The sequence below is a fragment of the Anopheles cruzii genome, chromosome 2, assembly GCF_943734635.1.
Source record: "Anopheles cruzii chromosome 2, idAnoCruzAS_RS32_06, whole genome shotgun sequence".
Lineage (NCBI taxonomy): Eukaryota > Metazoa > Arthropoda > Insecta > Diptera > Culicidae > Anopheles > Anopheles cruzii.
In genome coordinates this window covers 19,930,451-19,949,682 of record NC_069144.1, presented here as the reverse complement: position 1 = coordinate 19,949,682, position 19,232 = coordinate 19,930,451, and the positions used below count along the sequence as shown (strand labels likewise).

At 51.1% G+C, this 19,232-nt stretch overlaps 7 protein-coding genes across 7 annotated transcripts; 3 read left to right on the top strand and 4 right to left on the bottom strand.

Moving 5' to 3' along the window:
* Window positions 1-114: 114 nt before the first annotated feature.
* On the bottom strand, window positions 115-4,437 carry LOC128278621 (uncharacterized). The gene is made up of 2 exons (XM_053017352.1): window positions 3,936-4,437; window positions 115-3,869 (listed from the first exon to the last, which is right to left on the bottom strand). Exons 1-2 carry the CDS (start codon window positions 4,435-4,437, stop codon window positions 115-117), a joined length of 4,257 nt encoding a protein of 1,418 aa, XP_052873312.1.
* A 537-nt stretch (window positions 4,438-4,974) lies between these two features.
* LOC128277043 (protein LTV1 homolog) lies at window positions 4,975-6,929 on the bottom strand. The gene is made up of 5 exons (XM_053015497.1): window positions 6,790-6,929; window positions 6,510-6,692; window positions 5,692-6,446; window positions 5,360-5,623; window positions 4,975-5,272 (listed from the first exon to the last, which is right to left on the bottom strand). Exons 1-5 carry the CDS (start codon window positions 6,790-6,792, stop codon window positions 5,029-5,031), a joined length of 1,449 nt encoding a protein of 482 aa, XP_052871457.1. The 5' UTR covers window positions 6,793-6,929; the 3' UTR covers window positions 4,975-5,028.
* Window positions 6,930-7,141: 212 nt separating this feature from the next.
* LOC128277054 (protein PET100 homolog, mitochondrial) lies at window positions 7,142-7,552 on the bottom strand. The gene is made up of 2 exons (XM_053015508.1): window positions 7,468-7,552; window positions 7,142-7,406 (listed from the first exon to the last, which is right to left on the bottom strand). Exon 2 carries the CDS (start codon window positions 7,395-7,397, stop codon window positions 7,143-7,145), a length of 255 nt encoding a protein of 84 aa, XP_052871468.1. The 5' UTR covers window positions 7,398-7,406; window positions 7,468-7,552; the 3' UTR covers window position 7,142.
* A 103-nt stretch (window positions 7,553-7,655) lies between these two features.
* LOC128278620 (testis-expressed protein 10 homolog) lies at window positions 7,656-9,794 on the top strand. The gene is made up of 2 exons (XM_053017350.1): window positions 7,656-8,452; window positions 8,522-9,794. Exons 1-2 carry the CDS (start codon window positions 7,656-7,658, stop codon window positions 9,792-9,794), a joined length of 2,070 nt encoding a protein of 689 aa, XP_052873310.1.
* A 211-nt stretch (window positions 9,795-10,005) lies between these two features.
* LOC128278300 (retinoblastoma-binding protein 5 homolog) lies at window positions 10,006-11,877 on the top strand. The gene is made up of 5 exons (XM_053017001.1): window positions 10,006-10,133; window positions 10,204-10,631; window positions 10,702-10,883; window positions 10,950-11,069; window positions 11,130-11,877. The coding sequence occupies exons 1-5, from the start codon at window positions 10,115-10,117 to the stop codon at window positions 11,875-11,877; spliced, it is 1,497 nt and encodes a 498-aa protein (XP_052872961.1). The 5' UTR covers window positions 10,006-10,114.
* A 134-nt stretch (window positions 11,878-12,011) lies between these two features.
* On the bottom strand, window positions 12,012-16,515 carry LOC128276897 (inositol polyphosphate 5-phosphatase OCRL). Its single transcript, XM_053015359.1, has 9 exons — window positions 16,324-16,515; window positions 15,239-15,419; window positions 14,624-15,137; window positions 14,389-14,548; window positions 14,138-14,316; window positions 13,709-14,066; window positions 12,861-13,632; window positions 12,562-12,795; window positions 12,012-12,492 (listed from the first exon to the last, which is right to left on the bottom strand). Exons 1-9 carry the CDS (start codon window positions 16,399-16,401, stop codon window positions 12,320-12,322), a joined length of 2,649 nt encoding a protein of 882 aa, XP_052871319.1. The 5' UTR covers window positions 16,402-16,515; the 3' UTR covers window positions 12,012-12,319.
* Window positions 16,516-16,932: 417 nt separating this feature from the next.
* On the top strand, window positions 16,933-18,576 carry LOC128277636 (B-cell receptor-associated protein 31). The gene is made up of 4 exons (XM_053016122.1): window positions 16,933-16,995; window positions 17,211-17,507; window positions 17,579-17,871; window positions 17,942-18,576. The coding sequence occupies exons 2-4, from the start codon at window positions 17,279-17,281 to the stop codon at window positions 18,119-18,121; spliced, it is 702 nt and encodes a 233-aa protein (XP_052872082.1). The 5' UTR covers window positions 16,933-16,995; window positions 17,211-17,278; the 3' UTR covers window positions 18,122-18,576.
* Window positions 18,577-19,232: the final 656 nt, after the last annotated feature.

The following is a 19,232-nucleotide window of genomic DNA, read 5'->3' as shown; positions in this document are numbered from 1 at the left end:
CCGGCAAGGTACGGTGACGTGCGCCCGCCTCGCGGAACATAAAAATCCGTTACATTGCTATTCTTCTCTGTTCGCGTCTAATAAAACGGACGTATAAAAAAGTGAGTTTGCTCTTTATTCCTCGCTCGTCTCGTACATGGCTGCCGTTTTGCCGTCATCATCTTTAGTGTCGGGTGGAAAACGGAGATTCTGCAGTAGGTATTGCACCATTCGGGGCCGCTTTTCGATGGTAAATTTGTGAAGCAACGACACATTACGGTGCCGCACGCCGTACCGGAATCGGTAAGCGCTCTCCCGTTGTACTCCGTGCCGCAGCAACATCTCGACCACCGTCAGGTGTTCGCGCTCCAAAGCAACCACCAGCGGCGTCCGGCAACAGTGGTCCGCGGCCTCACAGTCGATCCGGGCCCCGAGTAGTATGGTGCATATTTGCACCTGGTTATTCATGGCTGCCACGTGTAGACACCCCATACCGAGCATGTTCACCGTGTTCACGTTGGCCCCGCAAGCTAGGAGATAGCGCACCATCGGTAGGTTGCCCTCTATCACGGCCAGCATGAGTGGACTGCGCTGGAAGTAGTCTCGCGCCTCAAGAAACTCCGGGTGACGTTCGAAGAGCAGTTTGAAGAGGGCAAATCTGTCCCCGGTGCACGCTTGCAGCACATGGTCCGCCGACACGGAGACGCCTGCCTTTAAGAGTACCATCATTTGCCGCACACTGTGGCCCGCTTCTATAGCGAGCCCTAAGGCGGAGTGTTTGTCCCGCGTGATCGCGTTCACGTCCACACCCGGGCACATGGCTAGCAGGAGTCGCACGACGCGCTTTCGGCCACTAAACACGGCGCAGTGCCACGGACTGTAACCGTTCCCATTCCGAAACACGCCACTGGCGCCGTGCTGTAGCAGTAGCTGTGCGCTTTCGTAGTGCCCAGACCCGCAGGCTATCATAAGTGGTGTGAAACAGTGGCCGGCATTCACGGGATCGACATCTTTCACCTCGAGCAGGATGTAAGGGAGGAACTCGAGGCGATTGAGCCGCGAGGCTAGGTGCAAGAGCTCCCCTTGGCGCAGATCGTACCTAAACGTGCGATGCAGCGTTTGGAACACCTCGAACTGGCCACTCTCGAGGGCCGCTCGCATCGGATTATTCCGAAGGTCATCTCCGGCTGGAGGCATTCGGGTCGCGAATGCATCGCTTACACGCAGCAAAAGAGGCAAACGATTGCAGGTAGCAACTTTGGCCAGGATGTTCGGAGCCGAACACGGATCAGCTCCGTGCTCGAGGAGCAGATCGGCGATTGCAGTGTCGTCGCTGTAGAGCACAGCAATCAGTAATGGCACGTCTCCGAATTTGTTGGCCACGTTCACCAGATTCCCGTAGCGGCGTAACACGAGCAGCAACAAATCCTTGTCCCCGCGCAGTACCGCCAGATGTAGAATCGTATTGCCCAGATGGTTGACCACACCGTGAAACCAGGCTGATGGGAACAGTTCCAGTACGCTGACGATGAACGAGGTACTGTGCCTTCGGAAAAGGAGAGGAACTTCACGGGTTACCATGGACTGTAGCTCCGGCTCGTCACGGCAGCGACGAAAGCAAGCTTCCGTTTCCTCCCACAAGCCGCTCATGAGTGCCAGACGAAGGCAGAACTGGTGGGGATTTTCTATCAAGCTGCGGATCATTCCGTTCACATCGCCCATGCATTCGTGCGACAGTAGAATGTGGAAAAAGTTTGCCTCACTTTGCTCGTAACACACCAGCTGAGAAATAAATTTGGCCGGATTTGCGTTCAATGCTATCGACACGATGTCGTAATCGAGATGATCGCGTCGCCGCAGCAGAAGATCAGCACGTGCGCCGCAAGCAATTTGTTGGACCAAATCCATCTGTTTCACCCGTTCTAGAAACTCTACTTGTTGCGCTGTCCACTCGGTTTGAAATTTGAATACTTCCTCAAAATGTAGTTGTTCGCCTTTCACGCTGTGCGGTCCGGACACACTCGGCGCATGGTACAGCCTAGTCCGGTGTTTGATTAAATATTGCGCGTTGCGAACGATACTTGCACCGGGCACAGGACATCCGGCCATCAGGGTGTCGTATGCTAGGCTGTCGTGGGCCAAATAGTTGCGCAAATTGCGCCCCGTGACGACAGGTGTCATGCTGGCGGCAAGGTCGGCCACATTATCCCGGAACACGCCCAGATTGCACAGTATTTCGGATACCTCGAGCAGACTGTACTCGAGTGCTATCTGATCGGCCCGCGCTCCGGAACCGTTGTTCAGGGTTTCGCCCATGCGATCGAGTAGCTGATCGTACATTTCCTGCAGCACGGCCTCGTCTGAACGGCGCAACTCTTTCAGCTTCGCCAAAGCGTCCCGCACACCAACCTGCGCCCTACGATCCTTGATGATCTCCTTCAGCACTCGGTACTTGTTGTCCAGCACGAACACGTTGGGGTAATAGCTCTTAACGAATCGCCGATTCACGAACTCAACGAATGCCTCATCTGCCAGCGGTAGTCCAAGGCATTGCATCGTACGCACCGTTTCATCAAGTGCCACATCCGATCGCTGTTCCGTTCGCCCCAGGAGCGTGTCGATGCCGTCGAAATTATCGCGTGCCAATCTCTGCCAGATGCTGTGCCACAGATTGGCCCGCGCTTCGTCCCGCTCCATCGTGTGGAGCCTAGCCATAAGTTCGCGACCGTACTGGAGATCAGTCTTTTCGACAAGCTTGTGCCGGTTAGAGAGCTCCGTTGCGCACAGCACCGACCGTACGATCGATCGCACACGGTCGAGTGTTCCACTCGGCTGGCGTATGTAGGTTTCGAGAAAGAAGTACTCATCGACGGTACGGCCGAGTGAGGCATTTTCGGTGCGGATCGCATTGATGCGCAACTCGATTTCCCGTTCGAGATACTCCAAATTGGGCCGCAGCGTTGCGGTGTACGCCGGATCACTGTCTCTGCTAGACGTACGCAGCATTTCCTGTAGGAGAAGTTTCGCCTCCGTGAGCTGCTCGGGGAGAAACGATTGTATGAGACTGGCCTTAAATTCAGTGCCCACGAACGCAATGTAACTACGTAGCGCATCAATCGAGTCGAACACCAACAGATACGCCAAGTAGCGCCGATAAAGGCGCAGATTTTGCTGCGTTTGCGTGTAGACGAACCAGTGGCGAGCTTCGCGCAAATTTTTGTCGATCGTCTGAAACACGGTCGCCACATCCGCGGCGGTGGCCCTCTCCAGTTCCCATTTCGACAACGGATAACCGTGGCTGAAGAACTGGCGTAAGTCTTTGGTCCGCTCAGTCAACGCGACGGACGTGATGAGCTTCAGAACGCGGTTCAGTTTGACCGTAATGTTCGGTGTTTCGCGAGTGCTTTTAATCGTTTCTCCGATCACCTGTATGGTTCGCTTGATTGCACGGATGGTCGTCGGAGAAGGTGGCGAGTTTGGGGTAGCCTCAGGTATGCCATCGATGTAGGACAATATCTTGCGAATCGAGTAGTGCTGCTTCATGAGGAAGTATGTGTCGTTGAGTTCCTTAAAATATTTTTTGGATCGCCGCCGGGCGTCCCAATCGACTGTTTTGTCGTAGTGAGCTTTCAAACCCTTCTGTAAATGCGGGGGAAGCTCGGTGAAGGACATTTTGCAATCGTTGCCGCTGAATAAAGGTTGCATCACATGAAAGTCCCCTCGAATGAAGGTGCGAATTCGCTTGGGAACACGTAATGATGCTTTCGACCTTCCGGCGGGGTTCAGCAAATAGCCAATATATTGATAGTAGCTATCGAACGATATAGTCCGGCTGTGCTGGCTGCTGGCCAATTCGTTTCTGACGAGTTGCAAAAATCGAATCAAACGTTCTGCAAATATACGAATGCATATGATCGCAGCACTACACGGAAGAGAAAATGAATTTCAAACAGTACCTTTATCGATCGCAAAGGAAAAGACATCGAAATCATTGTTGGCCTTTCCCGTGACCAGCTTCAGAAAAACGGCAATGCAGAACTGCAGCTGCAACAAAGGCAACTTCCGGTGGTGCGTTTTAAGAAAGAACACGTGTGCGTAAACATGGCGCAAGCGTTGAATCATGCTTTCATCGATATCGGTGTACAGCCCCGTCCGATGGTGTTTGACGATAAGATCAATACTATTCACTAAATGCACCACACGTTTCGCCGAATCGCTCTTCGCTGTGCTATCGTTGGGCTGATAAGCGGCCGCACGCTGATAGCTGGTTTTAATCAACTCGCTCTCGATGTAGTGCACCACTTCCGCCGACAGTGGTACGTTGTGGTGCCGTAACTTGGCGTACGCATGGGACAACAACACTGCCGGTGATGTACTTTCGGTTTGTGAAATTTGTTGAAGCAACTGTTCCAGCTCACAAACGTTATCAGCAACGATTTTTGACTGTATTAGGTCCATCCTGCTATGCACAGTTTAAAGCCCGACGTCCCGATTGCAACTGGTCGGAGCTTTATCGATGCGGATTCTTTTGCGCCTAAGAATATGCTTGTCGAGTGTTTGTATAACACCGATTGTGTTGCTTCCATCGTAGCGCAATAGCTATACACGGTTGAAATCATTACGTCTTTATCTTCCCCAATTCATGGTGCTATCAGACGGGGCTAAGAACCTATGAAAAATAATCATTTAATTAGTAACTTCATAAGCATCGTTTCAATAAATTCGCATACATACTTAAGGGGAAAAACAGTTGCCCGAGGTGAGGATCCTCTGAAAAGTGTTGCAACTAGTTTAAAAATCGTATTCAACCAATGCAAAGATCCTTTCTGTCGCGAAAGGTCACTTGTGATCTTCTCCCCATGATGCTGGGTGGGTGACTGTGTGTGCGATCGTAATGACACTCTCGATATTTGTTTTGATGTGTGAACCACACGCAAAGACGACGATCGGCAAAAAGGTTAAGAACAATAAGAAAGGAAAATACAGGTTTACTCCGCAACACTTTTATTTCACAGGAGGTAAGCCAAGGGCAATTTTACAAGTCTTTTTTTACACAATCCGTTGGCCGGCATTCACTTGATTGTTGATCTTATTTTTCTCCTGGAGTTTCTTTTCCTGCTTGAAAGCCAACGTGTTCGCCTTGCGTTCTATCCGACGCTCGGACCGATACTCCTTTAGTAGCTTCTTGCGTTCGCGCTTTTCTTCGGGTGATTCGTCTGGCGGTCGGATCGATAGCACACTGAGCGTAGAGATGACACTTTGATCGCACAACGATTTTGGGCCGTCCTGTTTACTGTTGGTTGGTAGAACATAAAGGCAATGCATAAAACAGCGAGAACGTTATTTTTCAAAAATCTTGTCTCGTCAAATGATCGCTTACCTTCCGCTCTGTTCGAGCTTGGCCAGAGATTTGATCGTTAGCTTATCACCATCCGAACCGAGAACGTGCGCTGGTAGACCCGTTTTTGGATTGATTTCAATTTTGCGGGAACGTTTCGGTTCATCGATCAGCTTGGGGTGGTTGTAAATGTTGCTGTACGTGGAGAGAATACTTTCACAATCCCATTTTTTCTCCGCGTCGTCTTCGACTCGCATCTCTACCAGCTCCTCTTCGTCGTCATCTTCCTCTTGGAACTTTAGGACGCTGTTTGGAGAAAACGCAGAATATAAGGGATAGGAGAACGTCGATGTGGCTCTCCACTGCTTGCTTACCGGTCCTTAATCCATTCCTTTTCCTTCGCCAAGTCAAACTGGCCATCGTTTTCTCGTTGGTACGCTTCCGCGTACTGTAGTAGCACATTATCGCTCACCTCTACGTGTCCCTCGATTTCCTCACAGTCCAGTGCGCCTACTTCCGGGTCGTCGTACTGTTCGTAGAACTTTTCGAACCGATCATCGAGCAGTGTTAGCTGCTCATTACGACGAATCACACTGCTAGACATGGAGTACTCGGTGAAGCGCGATTTTGTTTCCTCTCTTCCGAACGTTTCACCCAGCGGGCCAATGCGGTCCTGTTCTTCGTCGGAATAATCGCCATCCATTGGGCCCTCAGAATCGTACTCATCCTCATCTTCATCGACTGCTTCGAGATAGCCGTCGGTGCCGCCTTCTTGCATTGCCAGCTCCATGAAGTTGTCCTCCAGTGCATTATCCGGGTTCTCGAAATCGAAATCTTCATCCAATGCAGCAACAACATCCGGATCCCAGTCGGGCCGCGGACCCGGGCGAGCATTGGCAGCCTTTTTCATAATTCCCTCTTTCTCTTCGTACTCCGACGCAAACACCGAACTGGGTAGCTTAATGCTGACATTTTTCGCTCCGGGCTGCTCTTTCGTTGCTTTCGTATCGATCGGTTCCCAGAACACCTCATTACGGCCCGGCTCACGCAGATGTTGCAGGTAGTCGTAGTCATCGTCGTAGTAGATACCAAACTTTGCCTGTTCTGTTTTGCGCTTCGTAGGATCAACCTGGGGAAACAATACGTGCGGTGAGCTACCAATTTCAGTTTAACGTGCAACCAATCCACTCACCTTTACTCCGGAGGTTGACTGTCTCTTGATTCCTCCGGCCAAGTTAGCATATTTTTCGGGTATGCGAACGGGCATCAACACATTTTGTGGTGCCGTTTCGTCGACATACAGCGGATCCTGCTGGCTACGGTTCACCAACCGGAACGTGACGGCATTCTTTTTGTCGATAAACTTTTTCTTCGGCTGTGCGAACGAAAGAGAGTTTGCAGGTTAGGGCACCATACAAATGCTGCGTAGAAACTTATGTTATTTCAAGTGATCCGCTTGTAGAATGACTCACCATTGTTCAGTTTGATACTACTTTTATTTCGCAAGTGAAATACGACTCGTGAAGAGCAAACACACCGAGAAAAGCGTTTTAAAAGGGTAAAATGGAAACAACCGTGCTTATGTTCAGCACCAGTTGTTTTGGAAAGGAAGGACCAAATTGACAGTTGGACATGCAATGTCAACAAACGAATCAGAATGAATATATCTTCTTTTTTCACCGGGCGCAGAAAAAATTTGTCTTCCCATTTGCAATACGAATAGCTGATAACTTTTGTGCTAATATTTCAGTTTACTAACTTATTTACAACAACACAAACACAGCGCGGTGAAAGATAGCAGCGCCACAAATAAAGGGCGACTCGTTCAGGACAGCTTGTGCTCCTTTTTCTCCATTGCTTCGATCTCCTTCATCAGCTCGTTATCGTGCTGCTCGCGTACGATGCGAATGCACTTTTCTATCTGCTCTCGGTGCTGCTGGTTTTCCGGTGGGTAAATCTGTCGCTTCGTATCCGTAACCCACTTCTCGAAGTACTCTGGCTGATTGAACCAGTGGAACATTGCCACCGGGAACGTCATGTACAGAGCCATTTTGCCAATCTCCAGCGCCCACCCGCCCATGTTGTTTCGCTGCAAACAGGGAACAAATTTACACGTATTGCGAAATAGGTTTGCTTGCGATCGATCTTACATAAATGTGTCTTTCGCTTGCTTTTTCCCACAAGAAATACCTAAAACAACACAGCACCGAGACCGAGTGCAGTGGCCTGCGTTTGTTTACAGCTGCCTGACAGGACAGCAGACAGTCAGTTGGCAATTGTCAGAGTCAAACGCACGTGCCGAACTCTTTGGCCGGCCTTCGATCAAACAAACCAAACCATGGGCGGTAATTCGAGGAAATTCAAGAAGGCCGAAAAGTCCAAAATCAAGCTCAAAGGAGCGAAACTACCGAAGGGTGCGAACGTGACCAAAACCAATTTCAAGGTCCGCAAGATTGTGTTACCGGATCAATTGAAGCAGCGCAATCTCACGCAGGCCAGCGTACTATCGAGCAAAAGTCTTACGCTCAAAGACTGCCTCGCGAAACTGCGGCAGAATCATGCGTCGGCCAAAACGGAAGGTCTTCGCGGGATTCGTGAAATCCTCGGAAAAATGCCCTCCGAGGTGCAGACCATGCTGAGCAACGTGCTGAAGGATGTGGCCGGACTGGCGATCGACGTGGAGCACGAAGTTCGGCGGGATTGCTACAAAACGCTGGGCTGTATTCTGGCTTCCTGCGGACCATCGAGTTTGGCGCCATTTTTCGATCTGCTTCTGTCGTTCCTGCGGTGCGCCATGACTCACATTCAGCCGCGCATCCAGGAGAATTCGTTGCTGCTGCTCGATGTGCTGCTCCAGTACGCACCGGCGTTGATACTGGCCAATAGGGATAAAATATTGCCTCCATTTTTGGACATGATATCGAAGCTGAAGTCGGAAAGTAAGCCTGGCCGGACACTAACCATTACTCTCAACAAACAGTCGACTAGCACCGGGTGGCGCGCTAAGGTGCTGATGCGTTTGTCCGGCATACTGAAGATACTGCTCGAAAGTCAAACGGTTAAGGAAGCCAAGCCGGAAGAATCCCGCGATCCGTTGACAGAAGGGACGGCAGGCGGTGCTAGCATGGAGAATCCGTGAGTGACCCGTGAAACAAATTCAAACCCAAAACCGTACCATAAATGCTTCATTTTTATGTTCATCAGATTCGCACCGAGTGTGGCCGAACATCAACCGCAGACAAAGCACCAGATCAAACACATTTACGATACGGAACGGCGCATGTTTCTGCCACTCATCCAGAGGCACCTAATGGAGACGTGTCCACTGGATCTTCTGTTCCGAAAATCGACCTCAACGGAGGGTAGACTTTCGCTGAGCGATCGGGTCGACGATGGCCGGAAACTGAAGCTATACGTGGAGATGTTGGTGCCCCTTTTGATCGAATCGTGGTTAGAAGTGCGTCCCTCGGGCGTCAACAAAGAGGTGGTCAAAGAGCATTGCCTTTCCCAGGAGGCGGCATCCACGTTGGACCTTCTGCTCACCATCTATCTACAGCTCTGGCAGCTGACGGTGCAGTACTGCGCCGAAACGAACAACGACGACATGAAACGATGGTTCCGGGAACAGTACAGTGCGGATTTTTGCAGTCACATGTTGCACGGCTTTCCTTACTACCAGTCGGGCGGCGGTAAGGGACAAAGTCAGGCGAAAAAGCCCCGGATCGCTGCCGACGTTCCGGGCGAACGGGTGGTGGTGGATGATAACTGTTATCGGCAGAATTTTAACATTTGCTACTTCTACTGCTGCCTGCACGAGCAGAATCGTGGCGAGAAGAAAAAGAAGGCCAATCCGGGCTACGGCCGGATAGTGGAGTACGTGAAGCGGTGCGTGATGAATTGGAAGTTTCGCGGGACGGAGGCAACCAACCTTATGCTGCAGGTTTTACGCTTCATGTTGCTGGAAAAAAGTGGTCACTCCGTGAACGAGGAATCCCGTGCCTTACTGAAAACGCTGATGGAGGTCTACATCAGGTCCCGACTGCCGCAGGACATTCGCAACCGCATTCTGGTGCTGTTCTGTGACATTATCGTGCGCAGTGACACTCTCTGGCGACAGTACGGTGAGGATCTGTTTACGCTGTGGCTCAAGATGCTGCCCAATCTGCTGTGCAAACCAACCATTGACATGACCGTGCTACGGGCGTTACTTTGCCTGGCCCAGCGCAACAAGGACGCCTTTCTGGAAGTGCTCGAGGCGAATGCGAAAGAAATCATCAGTAACGCGGAAACTATTCGGGTCACGAACGAGGGCGAGCCGGGCGAAGGTTTCGAGTTGATTTGTAGCTTGCTTTTCTATATTAGAAGTCGCGATTTGCTCAAGGAACTCATCGGTACCGGCTGCAACGGAGTTGGACACTCGTTGCAACGGAAAAGGTTACACGATACGTTACAGATGAGACTAGACATCTTAATGTGAAAAGCTTATACGAATGTGGAAACGAATAAATATTTAAAAAATGAATCGAATTTTGTTACGAATTCTACATTTCAAAGGTGGTGAAGCAATGAGAACGGTTACGTGAGAAAACCAAGCTCACAGTCGCAACACCTCACCTCACGTTCACAGGCTTCTCACGCGCATCGTTTTGACGTTTGTCGTTCGACGTTTATTTATTTTTCGCTGTTGTTGATATAATTGTTTGTTTGCGTCTTTTAGTGTTTTTTTTGTACGAAGCGCGTGGAGGGGTTGTTTTGCGCTAGTTTCCTGTGGTGGGTTACCCGGCCGCTATCTGAACAATGAACTTAGAGTTACTAGGTAAGAAGAAAATACTTAGCCAAAGGCTGGTTCTAGTTCCGCTTGATTCACGCTTTCCACTCACTTTTAGAATCCTTTGGGCAGAACTATCCGGAAGAGTTTGATGGGTCGCTCGACTGCATATCGCTGGCCGTAACGTGTGCCTTCAATAAGTGCGGCACGCTGCTGGCGGTTGGCTGCAACGATGGGCGAGTCGTGATATGGGATTTCCTGACGCGCGGAATCGCGAAAATCATCTCAACCCACGTACACCCCGTATGCAGCTTGTGCTGGTCCCGAAACGGCCACAAGCTGCTGTCCGCGTCGACGGATAACAACGTGTGCATCTGGGACGTGCTGAGCGGTGACTGTGAGCAAAAGTATCGCTTTCCGTCGCCCATCCTGAAGGTACAGTTTCATCCACGGGACGACAACAAGTTTCTCGTTTGTCCGATGCGCTACGCGGCTATACTGGTGGTCGTCGGCGGTAAACACGAGTGTCTTCCCTTGGATAACGACGTAGGTAGCAAGTGTGTCCGGTTAACGTGGTCCAGTCTATCATCTGTCCCGATTGTAACATTTTTCACAGGGCGACTTGAACATCGTCGCCGCCTTCGATCGACGCGGAGAGCACATATACACGGGCAATGCGAAGGGAAAGATTCTCGTCCTTAACGCCACCACGCTCGAAATAGTGGCCAGTTTTAAGATAGTGCTCGGCAGCTCGAGCGTTACGGCGGTCAAGAGCATTGAGTTTGCCCGCCGGGGAGAGTAAGAAACATTTGGCGTGACCGTGTGAGAGTACGATGCGCTAACCAACTGCCTGATCTTTCGCAGAGCATTCCTAGTTAATACGTCCGATCGCGTGATCCGCGTGTACGACTCCAAGGAGGTGGTCACTTGCGGGAAGGACGGCGAACCGGAACCCATACAAAAGCTGCAGGATCTCGTGAACAAGTACTTGCCAAGTCAACTGGACAATTTTTTGTACCTTCTGATCACATCCTCCTTTCCCAGAACGACGTGGAAAAAGTGTTGCTTTTCCGGCGACGGCGAGTACATTTGTGCCGGCAGTGCCCGGCAACATGCACTGTACGTGTGGGAGAAGTCGATCGGCAATTTGGTCAAGATTCTGCACGGCACGAAGGGCGAACTGCTGCTCGATGTCGTCTGGCATCCGGTGCGCCCGATCATCGCGAGCATCAGCTCGGGACTGGTTTCGATCTGGGCCCAAAATCAGGTCGAAAACTGGTCCGCCTTCGCGCCCGACTTTAAGGAGCTGGACGAGAACGTGGAGTACGAGGAGCGTGAGTCGGAGTTTGATCTGGCGGACGAGGACAAATCGGTGGATTTGGCGGCAGAATCGAAACAGGACGAAGAGGTGGAGGTGGATGTGGTGTCCGCCGAGCCGATCGCGGCGTTCTGTAGCTCGGACGAGGAGTATGAGGACGAGACGGCCCTTCAGTTTCTGCCGATGGCTCCGGAGGTCGAAGATCCGGAGGATGGCTGGTGTTCGCAGGATAACGGCGATACGCTCGGTAGCGCCTTCGGTGGGTCACTCGGTGGCGGCGGCGGTGGTGTGACGGGGGGCGTAGATTCGCTAAAGGAAAACGAACCGACGATGAAGAAACGCAAAACCAGCCAGTACGAGATAGCCCTGGACAATGCCCCGACCGACGATGTGCACCCGCTGCTGCAGAACAAAACGAACAAGGACAAACAGTCGGCCACGAGCAAGAAGGCAGCCGGCCGGCCACGGAAGTAACCGGATGCTGAATGTATAATAAATTTTAATTTTCATGCAACGCGCGACCGCACGTAGTTCTTTCGTTCTCGGTTAAGGATCTCGAAAAGGCTGTTTGGTCCGGCTACTGACTTACAGAGCCGTGTTACCGTTTGCTCCCGATTACTTGCGATCGGTGTCGGTCCTTTTATTGCCAGTTTTGAAACGCACAATCCCGACGGTAACACCTGTTCCTAGACACGAAAAACAATGGGGCCGGTCCCTCTGGCACATATATTTACACAATCGCACAACAGACAAGAAAACAATGCGTGCCCACAAACACTCGAATACTAACGCTACTGGTGGGGGCCGGACACGACGCCTCACAAACTCGCTACCGTGATATATGACCCTCCCAGGGGTTTAAGGTCTGTGCGGTTGTGTCCCGAAGACCATTGAAATAACTCGAGTGAACTTCCGCTCAGTTGATGTCCATTTCTTGGCGTGTAAATTCCTGCAGATTGTTGTTGAGGAACGTCATCATGAAGCGTCTCCGCTGGTCCCGTTCGCCGTCGGTGTACACATAAATACTGTTGCCGTAATCCGCCTTCGGTGGAAGTTGGCTGCGAATAAGAGTGCGCCCGAAAAGAGCCGCTGGGAAAGAGAGAAATAGGAAATACCGATTGATAAACCAGCCAATTGTATATCGTTTGTAGCGGTTACCGATAACATCGATCCGCGTGGTTGCGTTTGCCACCCTCAGATCCTGCAGAAATCGACAGATGTACAGAAACACGAGCCGATTGACGGGTTTAAGCTTCGCTCGCAGCAGTTCCTTGCAGCGATCGAAATTGTCCGCATTGACAATGCATTCACGCTCGCTGATCGTCACAACCGGCTCCGGTAGGGCTTCCAGCAGCAATAGTAGGGCTTCAGCCGCCGTTTGTGGAACACCCGCTGAAAGTGGGGTAAAGTTTGGTGTAAGTAATCAGAAGGACAGCAGTATCGGCGGATCGACTTACGAAACACCTCCGACGACCAACTGTCGAGCCAGTCGCGTATTTCGAGTACATTTTCGTGTTGCGCAAACTTCCGACCCGGCGTGAACAGTTGTGCCGTTTGCATGCCATTCTTGCGCAAATAATCCACCAGACGCCAGATTTCGCGCGGAATGCGAAGGTTTCCACTGGCAGGGCCGCCAGTGCCAGCAGCCTGCGGCTCATCGTCCGTGAGATCGATCAGCTTCTCCTCTCGATCGAGCCCCACCAGCTCGTGGATGGCGTACTCGGAGACGGGTCGATTCAGCTTCATGAGCGAGTCGAGCGAAACACCGAAACAGCTGGGCCGATACTCGCCAAAGATGGTAATGAAAATGTCTCGCCCATTCTCGACGTGCAGCACAAGAATGTCGAGCGGCACCTTGATGCCGGCCCGGGCGTCCTTCAGCTTGCTCAACATGCGCGATGCCGGCCCACCGTCGATCAGGATGTCGATGCGAATGCTGAGACTGTTGCCGGTTAGCAGCTCGCCGGAGGTGTGGCTAATATGGATAAAATCGTCACACACCTGCGCGGTGCGATCGTCCTTGCAGGCGAACCGGAAGCGCACCGGCAGATGACAGTTGTTGGCCACCAGCAGCTCCCGCGAGTACTTCTGTTTGAAGCGTATCAATCCAAAATCGAGATCCGTCTGTTCGACCGTAATCTGCGGTTGATTGTCGTTTTCGTACTTGTCTACCGTCTTCAGCACTTCTTCGCTCACTCGCTTCAGCATCGCCTGGTCTTTCGTCTGGACCTGGAATGCACGTACGGAAGAGGGTCAGAAAGCAATCATGTACACGCTGCATGCAGCGGATGGTTCTCTTTCTTACTTCGACGTTAAAATGCGCATAGACTGGCTTGTGGTCACTCTTGCGCAGCTGCATGACACTTTCATACCGCAGCAGCTCGATCCGTTGGCCCTTCCAGAGTATCCGATCGCACCAGGCGGGCGAACGGCACTTCTCGCTGCTGTCCCACTCGTCCGTGCCCGGGTTAAACTTGTACGTTGGCCCGAACAGTATCTTGCCCTCTTTATAGTCGCGAAACACCCGATTCCGACGCTTTTCCAAGTACAGCTGATCGTACTGATAGAGCTGGTTGTAGTCGCGATCCTTGCGATTAACGTACTCCTGAGAGATTTCCGGTCCATCGAGCCGATAGTTGAGATCGCCGATCCAAAAGATATGGCTGAAAGAGGGGAAAGATCCTGCAATGAACTTCCTGCAATGCTGGGAGGTTCGCCCCGACCCGACGCTTACTGATGCTCGTCAATCGAACGCATCCGGAAGCCATTGTCGAATGACATCCGGCGGATGATTTCGTCGTGGTCGTCGTTCCTACGCTCCAGTTCCTGTGTGTGGGCCGCCAGATGGGTATTGACGAAGCAAAACAAGGCCTCATTCAGCTGAAAGCTTACGCCAACTCCACCCTTATTGCCCTGTGGTGGTCAATTCGGAATAAATTCAGTTCAGCGTGACAGCGCGATTCCAAGCCCCACACACGTACGTACCCATTTAAGTGTTCCCGTGCCGACGGAACCCGTTAGACAATCGGAAATTTTCGGATAAATAGAACTTTTTACAGCGACGGTTAGCATCATGCCGACCAACCGTACTGAAACAACTTCCGTGTAGGTGGCACCCTTGTGCAGCCCGTTCATTACCTTATCGCTGCAAGGGGAGACAGAGTGAAGCGGAAGTAGAAGCAAAGAGATCAACCACTTTCCAACCGTTGTCGTAACTTACACCCAAGTGCGATCGATCTTCGTTTCGTTCATTAGAATCTTCTCCGGCGTCCATTCGATCTCCTGAAAACCGACGGCGTAGATATCCGGTGGCTGTTCGGTCGTGGCCAGCCATTCCGGCAGCTCAATGTCGTCCGACGTTTGCCCGTTAACGTTCCACGTCCCCGTGTACACGCGGTACGGCTCGTGCACAATGTACTCGTGTCGGCGACGCTCCAGTTCCTCGCGGAACTTGGCGTCCCGTGTTTTCGGCGCTTGGCTTCCATCGGCCACGCTGCGATCGATGGCCAGCAGACTGCGGTCGGCCGGGCGGTAGTAGTCGAGCCAATCGAATGCTTGTGCCGAACGGGCCGCTTCCGGTACGGCCCGGTAGGAAGCGATCAGCGTTACCAAGCTCTCCAGAAAATTATCCTTCGCGCTACTGCCATCATCCGATACGCGGTAGTAGAACGTCGTTGGTTGGCCGTCAGAGTAGATGGCAAACTGGTGGCTCGACACGGAAGCGAACCCCGATTCTGTGGAACACGAGACACGAGGGAAGGGAAAATAAATAAACCCGACGGCGACGAGTAATGTTGCTGTTGCACGGAAACTCGGCTGTGCACCCGAACCCTACCCGGATTCACGTTGAATGACTCATTGATCGGGAACACGGCGCTGATCGTGAGGTCGGAGATGCTTTCCGGTGGGTAGCGGGAGATGGAGAACGAAAAGAGGGCCGCCGCCGTGCTGGAGCTCACCGTCACGAGCAATCGGTTCTGAAAGCTATTTCCAGCGATTTGATACGCTTCCAGTATCTGAAAAAGTGCCCCAATTAATGTGGCGCGGCGCGTTTGCATGAAAGTTAAGGAAAAGTAAACAACGCGTCCATGCGCGGGGAAAAGAAGACGGAGAAGAAACCGAAAAAAAAACGATTAACGCCATCTGGTCTGGCCAAACATACTATTGCGTTAGCGCTCAATTGGCACCGACACAAATTGCGTGCAGCTCACGCAATGTAAACAGTGCGGAAAACGTGCGTCAACCATTTACTCTGCGCGGCATTTGCGCGGCTCGCCGCGGTCTGCTTTGAAACGGAAAGCCATCAAACAAACCATCACCAAGGTAACGTAACTCGCATCGACGTAGGCTCTGTGTGTGTGCGCGCGTCCGTCGCTCTTCGAAGGCGGTTTCAGGGATCAGGGGACCGAAAAGAAACCTTATCGCTACCCCCTTCCCCACCACCGGGCCGGAGCAAAATTCTTTTCTTTTCTTTTCCGATTCGCTGCTCCCACGTCACTGTTGTTTCCCCTGTAGCGCGCACCACACGCCCGTGGTTCTGCGTTCCGACGTTCAAGGTTTTTTTTCTGCTTTTGATCCAAATTTGTAAACAAACCATTATCTCACTGGCCACCGAAGGAGGAAAAATGAGACCGATACAAGCTTCTCGTCTCGTTCTGGCTCTCTCTCTCTCTCGAGACCCGTGCTTGTTTTCGGCAGGAATTTCCACGCAACATATTTGCAACCATTTGCGCACGGACACCAATTGAATCGGAACATGCCGTTTGCGATAAGGGAAGGAAACGAGCGTAAGAATGCGTAGTCAGACCGAGTATTGGCCGTTATCAGGAATCACCAAACCGGTGGAACCGATGGTCACCATCTGTTCCGCTGCAGGTGGTGTGAGTTTTGCTGTGGTTGAGGCATTTCTTAAAAGGATACGGCCAGTATTGATTCTCCCTCGCGGAACTTTTGTGTCACCGTCTGGATGATGATCGGATCATGGCTGGGACCGTTCATTTTCACATCCACCGCGATGATGGCGATGGGAGCGCTCACGTTAAAGGATTCACTTTTGCACTTAAACAAACTACACTCGCACAGGTCGGTCGCTGCTATTAAACCGAACGGAGCCACAAGCTAAAACTCATTGCGAACCAACAGTTTTCCTCTCTGGGGCGCTGACGAACTTGTTCAACTGTACGGCTTCGTTGGGTTTGTGTTTCTGCACCCCACTTCTGACATCTGATCGCCGTTTTTTCGCGATGTCACCCGGAGGGTGCCCAATGGTTGCGGATAAGCCAGAAACATAGAACGAAGAGTAATGCTAAAACCCTTTTCTGCATGTGCTAATGAATGATTTTGATATGTAACATGTATTAATGTAAAACATGGGCTATAATCAAACATTTTGTTGGTTACATTTAAGCGGTCGTGCGAATATCAAAGAAGGGCGCAGGGTGGCGTAGAGAATACGCCCATAGTGAGTCGTGCTGTCAAAACATCACCACCAACACTTAGCCAACCTTGCACAGAATTCGTCTTCCATTTCGGGCTGTCATACGTTAACGGTGCGTTCTGCGGTGACTCAACTGCGTAGTCTACGGAATTCAGGTACGAAAACATACCCTTTCTTTGGCACTTATCGCTTCATCCGGCAACACGATCTGTCGGGTTCAAAGTTTCATCAGCCAGATACGTGTCTGAGGCCGACTATTTGAGCAGCTGCCGGCGCCCAAAAGCGCATCAGTCGTTGCACTTCGCGGACCGAGCCACCATCGGAAACCCAAACATCCCGGCATAAGGCTAGTAATCTGTGTTATTTATAGACGAACTGTCGGCGAATCGCCCGCTTACACGTATCCAATAGTGTCGTGAGAAGAAAAAAAGGAACAAAATGACGCTCGTTTGGGGAATCATTGCATCGTTTCTGTACGTGGAGCTCTTCATCGTCCTGCTGTTGGTGCTGCCCCTGCGAAGTCCGCAGCAATGGCACCGGTTCTTCAAGTCCCGCTTCCTGGCCATGCTGAGCCGGCAGGCCCAGACGTACTTCTATCTGCTGCTGGCCGTGCTGGTACTGTTTCTTCTGGAAGCCATTCGCGAGATGCGCAAATATTCGTCCAACGGTAGGTGATCCGGGTGCAGTGATTTGCGTCCATCAGCATTCCTAACTCCTTCGCCCTCCCCAACATTGTAGATCATACGCACACCGAAACCCACCTGAACGTCGAAATGCAGCACAGCATGCGCTTGTTCCGGGCGCAGCGTAATTTTTACATCTCGGGCTTCGCCATCTTCCTGTCGTTGGTGATCCGCCGCTTGGTGTCGCTGATCAGTGGACAGGCCGTGCTACTGGCCCAGGCCGAAGCATCAATGAAGCAGGCTCAAAGTGCCACCAGTGCCGCCCGCAGCTTGATGAACCAGCAGAAGGGTGACGAGAAACCGGACACGAAGACAAAGCCGGCGGCAGCGGATGCACCGAAACCGAATGTAAGTGTCCGTTAGTGTCGGGTGGGCATTTTTTCAACAACCTACTCAACAGCCTACTTAACTTTCACAGGTGGATGAACTGAAGAAAAAGATCACCGAACTGGAGCAAGAGCTAACCAAGGAGCGGAAGGATAAGGAGGCCATGAAGTCACAGTCCGAAAGCCTGAACCGCGAGTACGACCGCTTGACGGAGGAATACAGCAAGCTGCAGAAAAAGATCACCGTTTCCAGCCCCGACAAGAGTGACTAAGGACCCGGCGAGAGTCACCCGGTCACCGTTTTCTCCGTACCTCCATTTCTTCATTTAGTGTGTAACACGGTTCATTGATCGGTTCATTTTCTCTTTCTGGTGGTTCTTAACGTAAGAAATGAGTTAAGAAATAATCTGTGTCGCGTTTGGTTCATTAGGATGTAGGGCTGAAGATGGTATTTGCATTTGGTTACGCACGCACTACGCACGAACATGGCAGCAGATTTGGGACTGACTCTAGGCTACAGCAATGGATACGACCGGCGGAAAGAGGGCGAAAGAATTAACGGGAGTCAAACAAAAGGATAATTGGGGCGGCGGTTTGGATATTTAATACTTCTCGGACCGGACTCGGATGGGGTCTTTTCTCTAATCCATTTTCCCAGGATGCTCCATTATAATGACATCTGATTTGTACACTATACTGAACCAGAATAAACGGAATAGAAAACCCGACAAAACCATAGCATCTTAAAGGTCTTTGAATCGATCGTAAATAGTAAAACAAATTTTAGAAAAGAGCTTTCACACGGCAGTTGCTTCACGAATGCAGTTTTTCTGCATCTGTATCAATATTTTTGGGTAAGATAAGTTTTGCCTTCTCTTATCAGGACTATGACAGGACGGTGTGCTTACGAGAAACTTGTCTTTCATTGCTCTCCCTGCCATTTTTGCTATTTTATCTGAAAGGCTAGCTTATCAGGCACCATTGCCTACCCGCAAGCGTCTTTAGTACTGCACGCTGAGCCTAAAGATGCCGTCACTGCACCAGATAATATCGGCTCGATGACATAATTTCCCAATCGTACGGTCATTCTTACGATGACGTCATGATAGGGTGGCGGTGACAGGTATCAGTATTTTTATACCGCGATTTTCCATCTCGTTTTCGCTCGTTCGGCGTAAAAGATAATATTTTAATATTACCTATTATTTTACCACCGCTTTGGGTCATTTTTCACTTTTTATTGATCCAAAGGTTGTTTAACAAAACACGATTGAGGGTACTTTTTTGTGAGCCAATGTTGTAGTAGTACATTTTTTTCATGCTTCTGTCTTATCAAATCGCTCTACCTTTACTCGTGGCAGTAAGTTATCTCAACACGTGGTG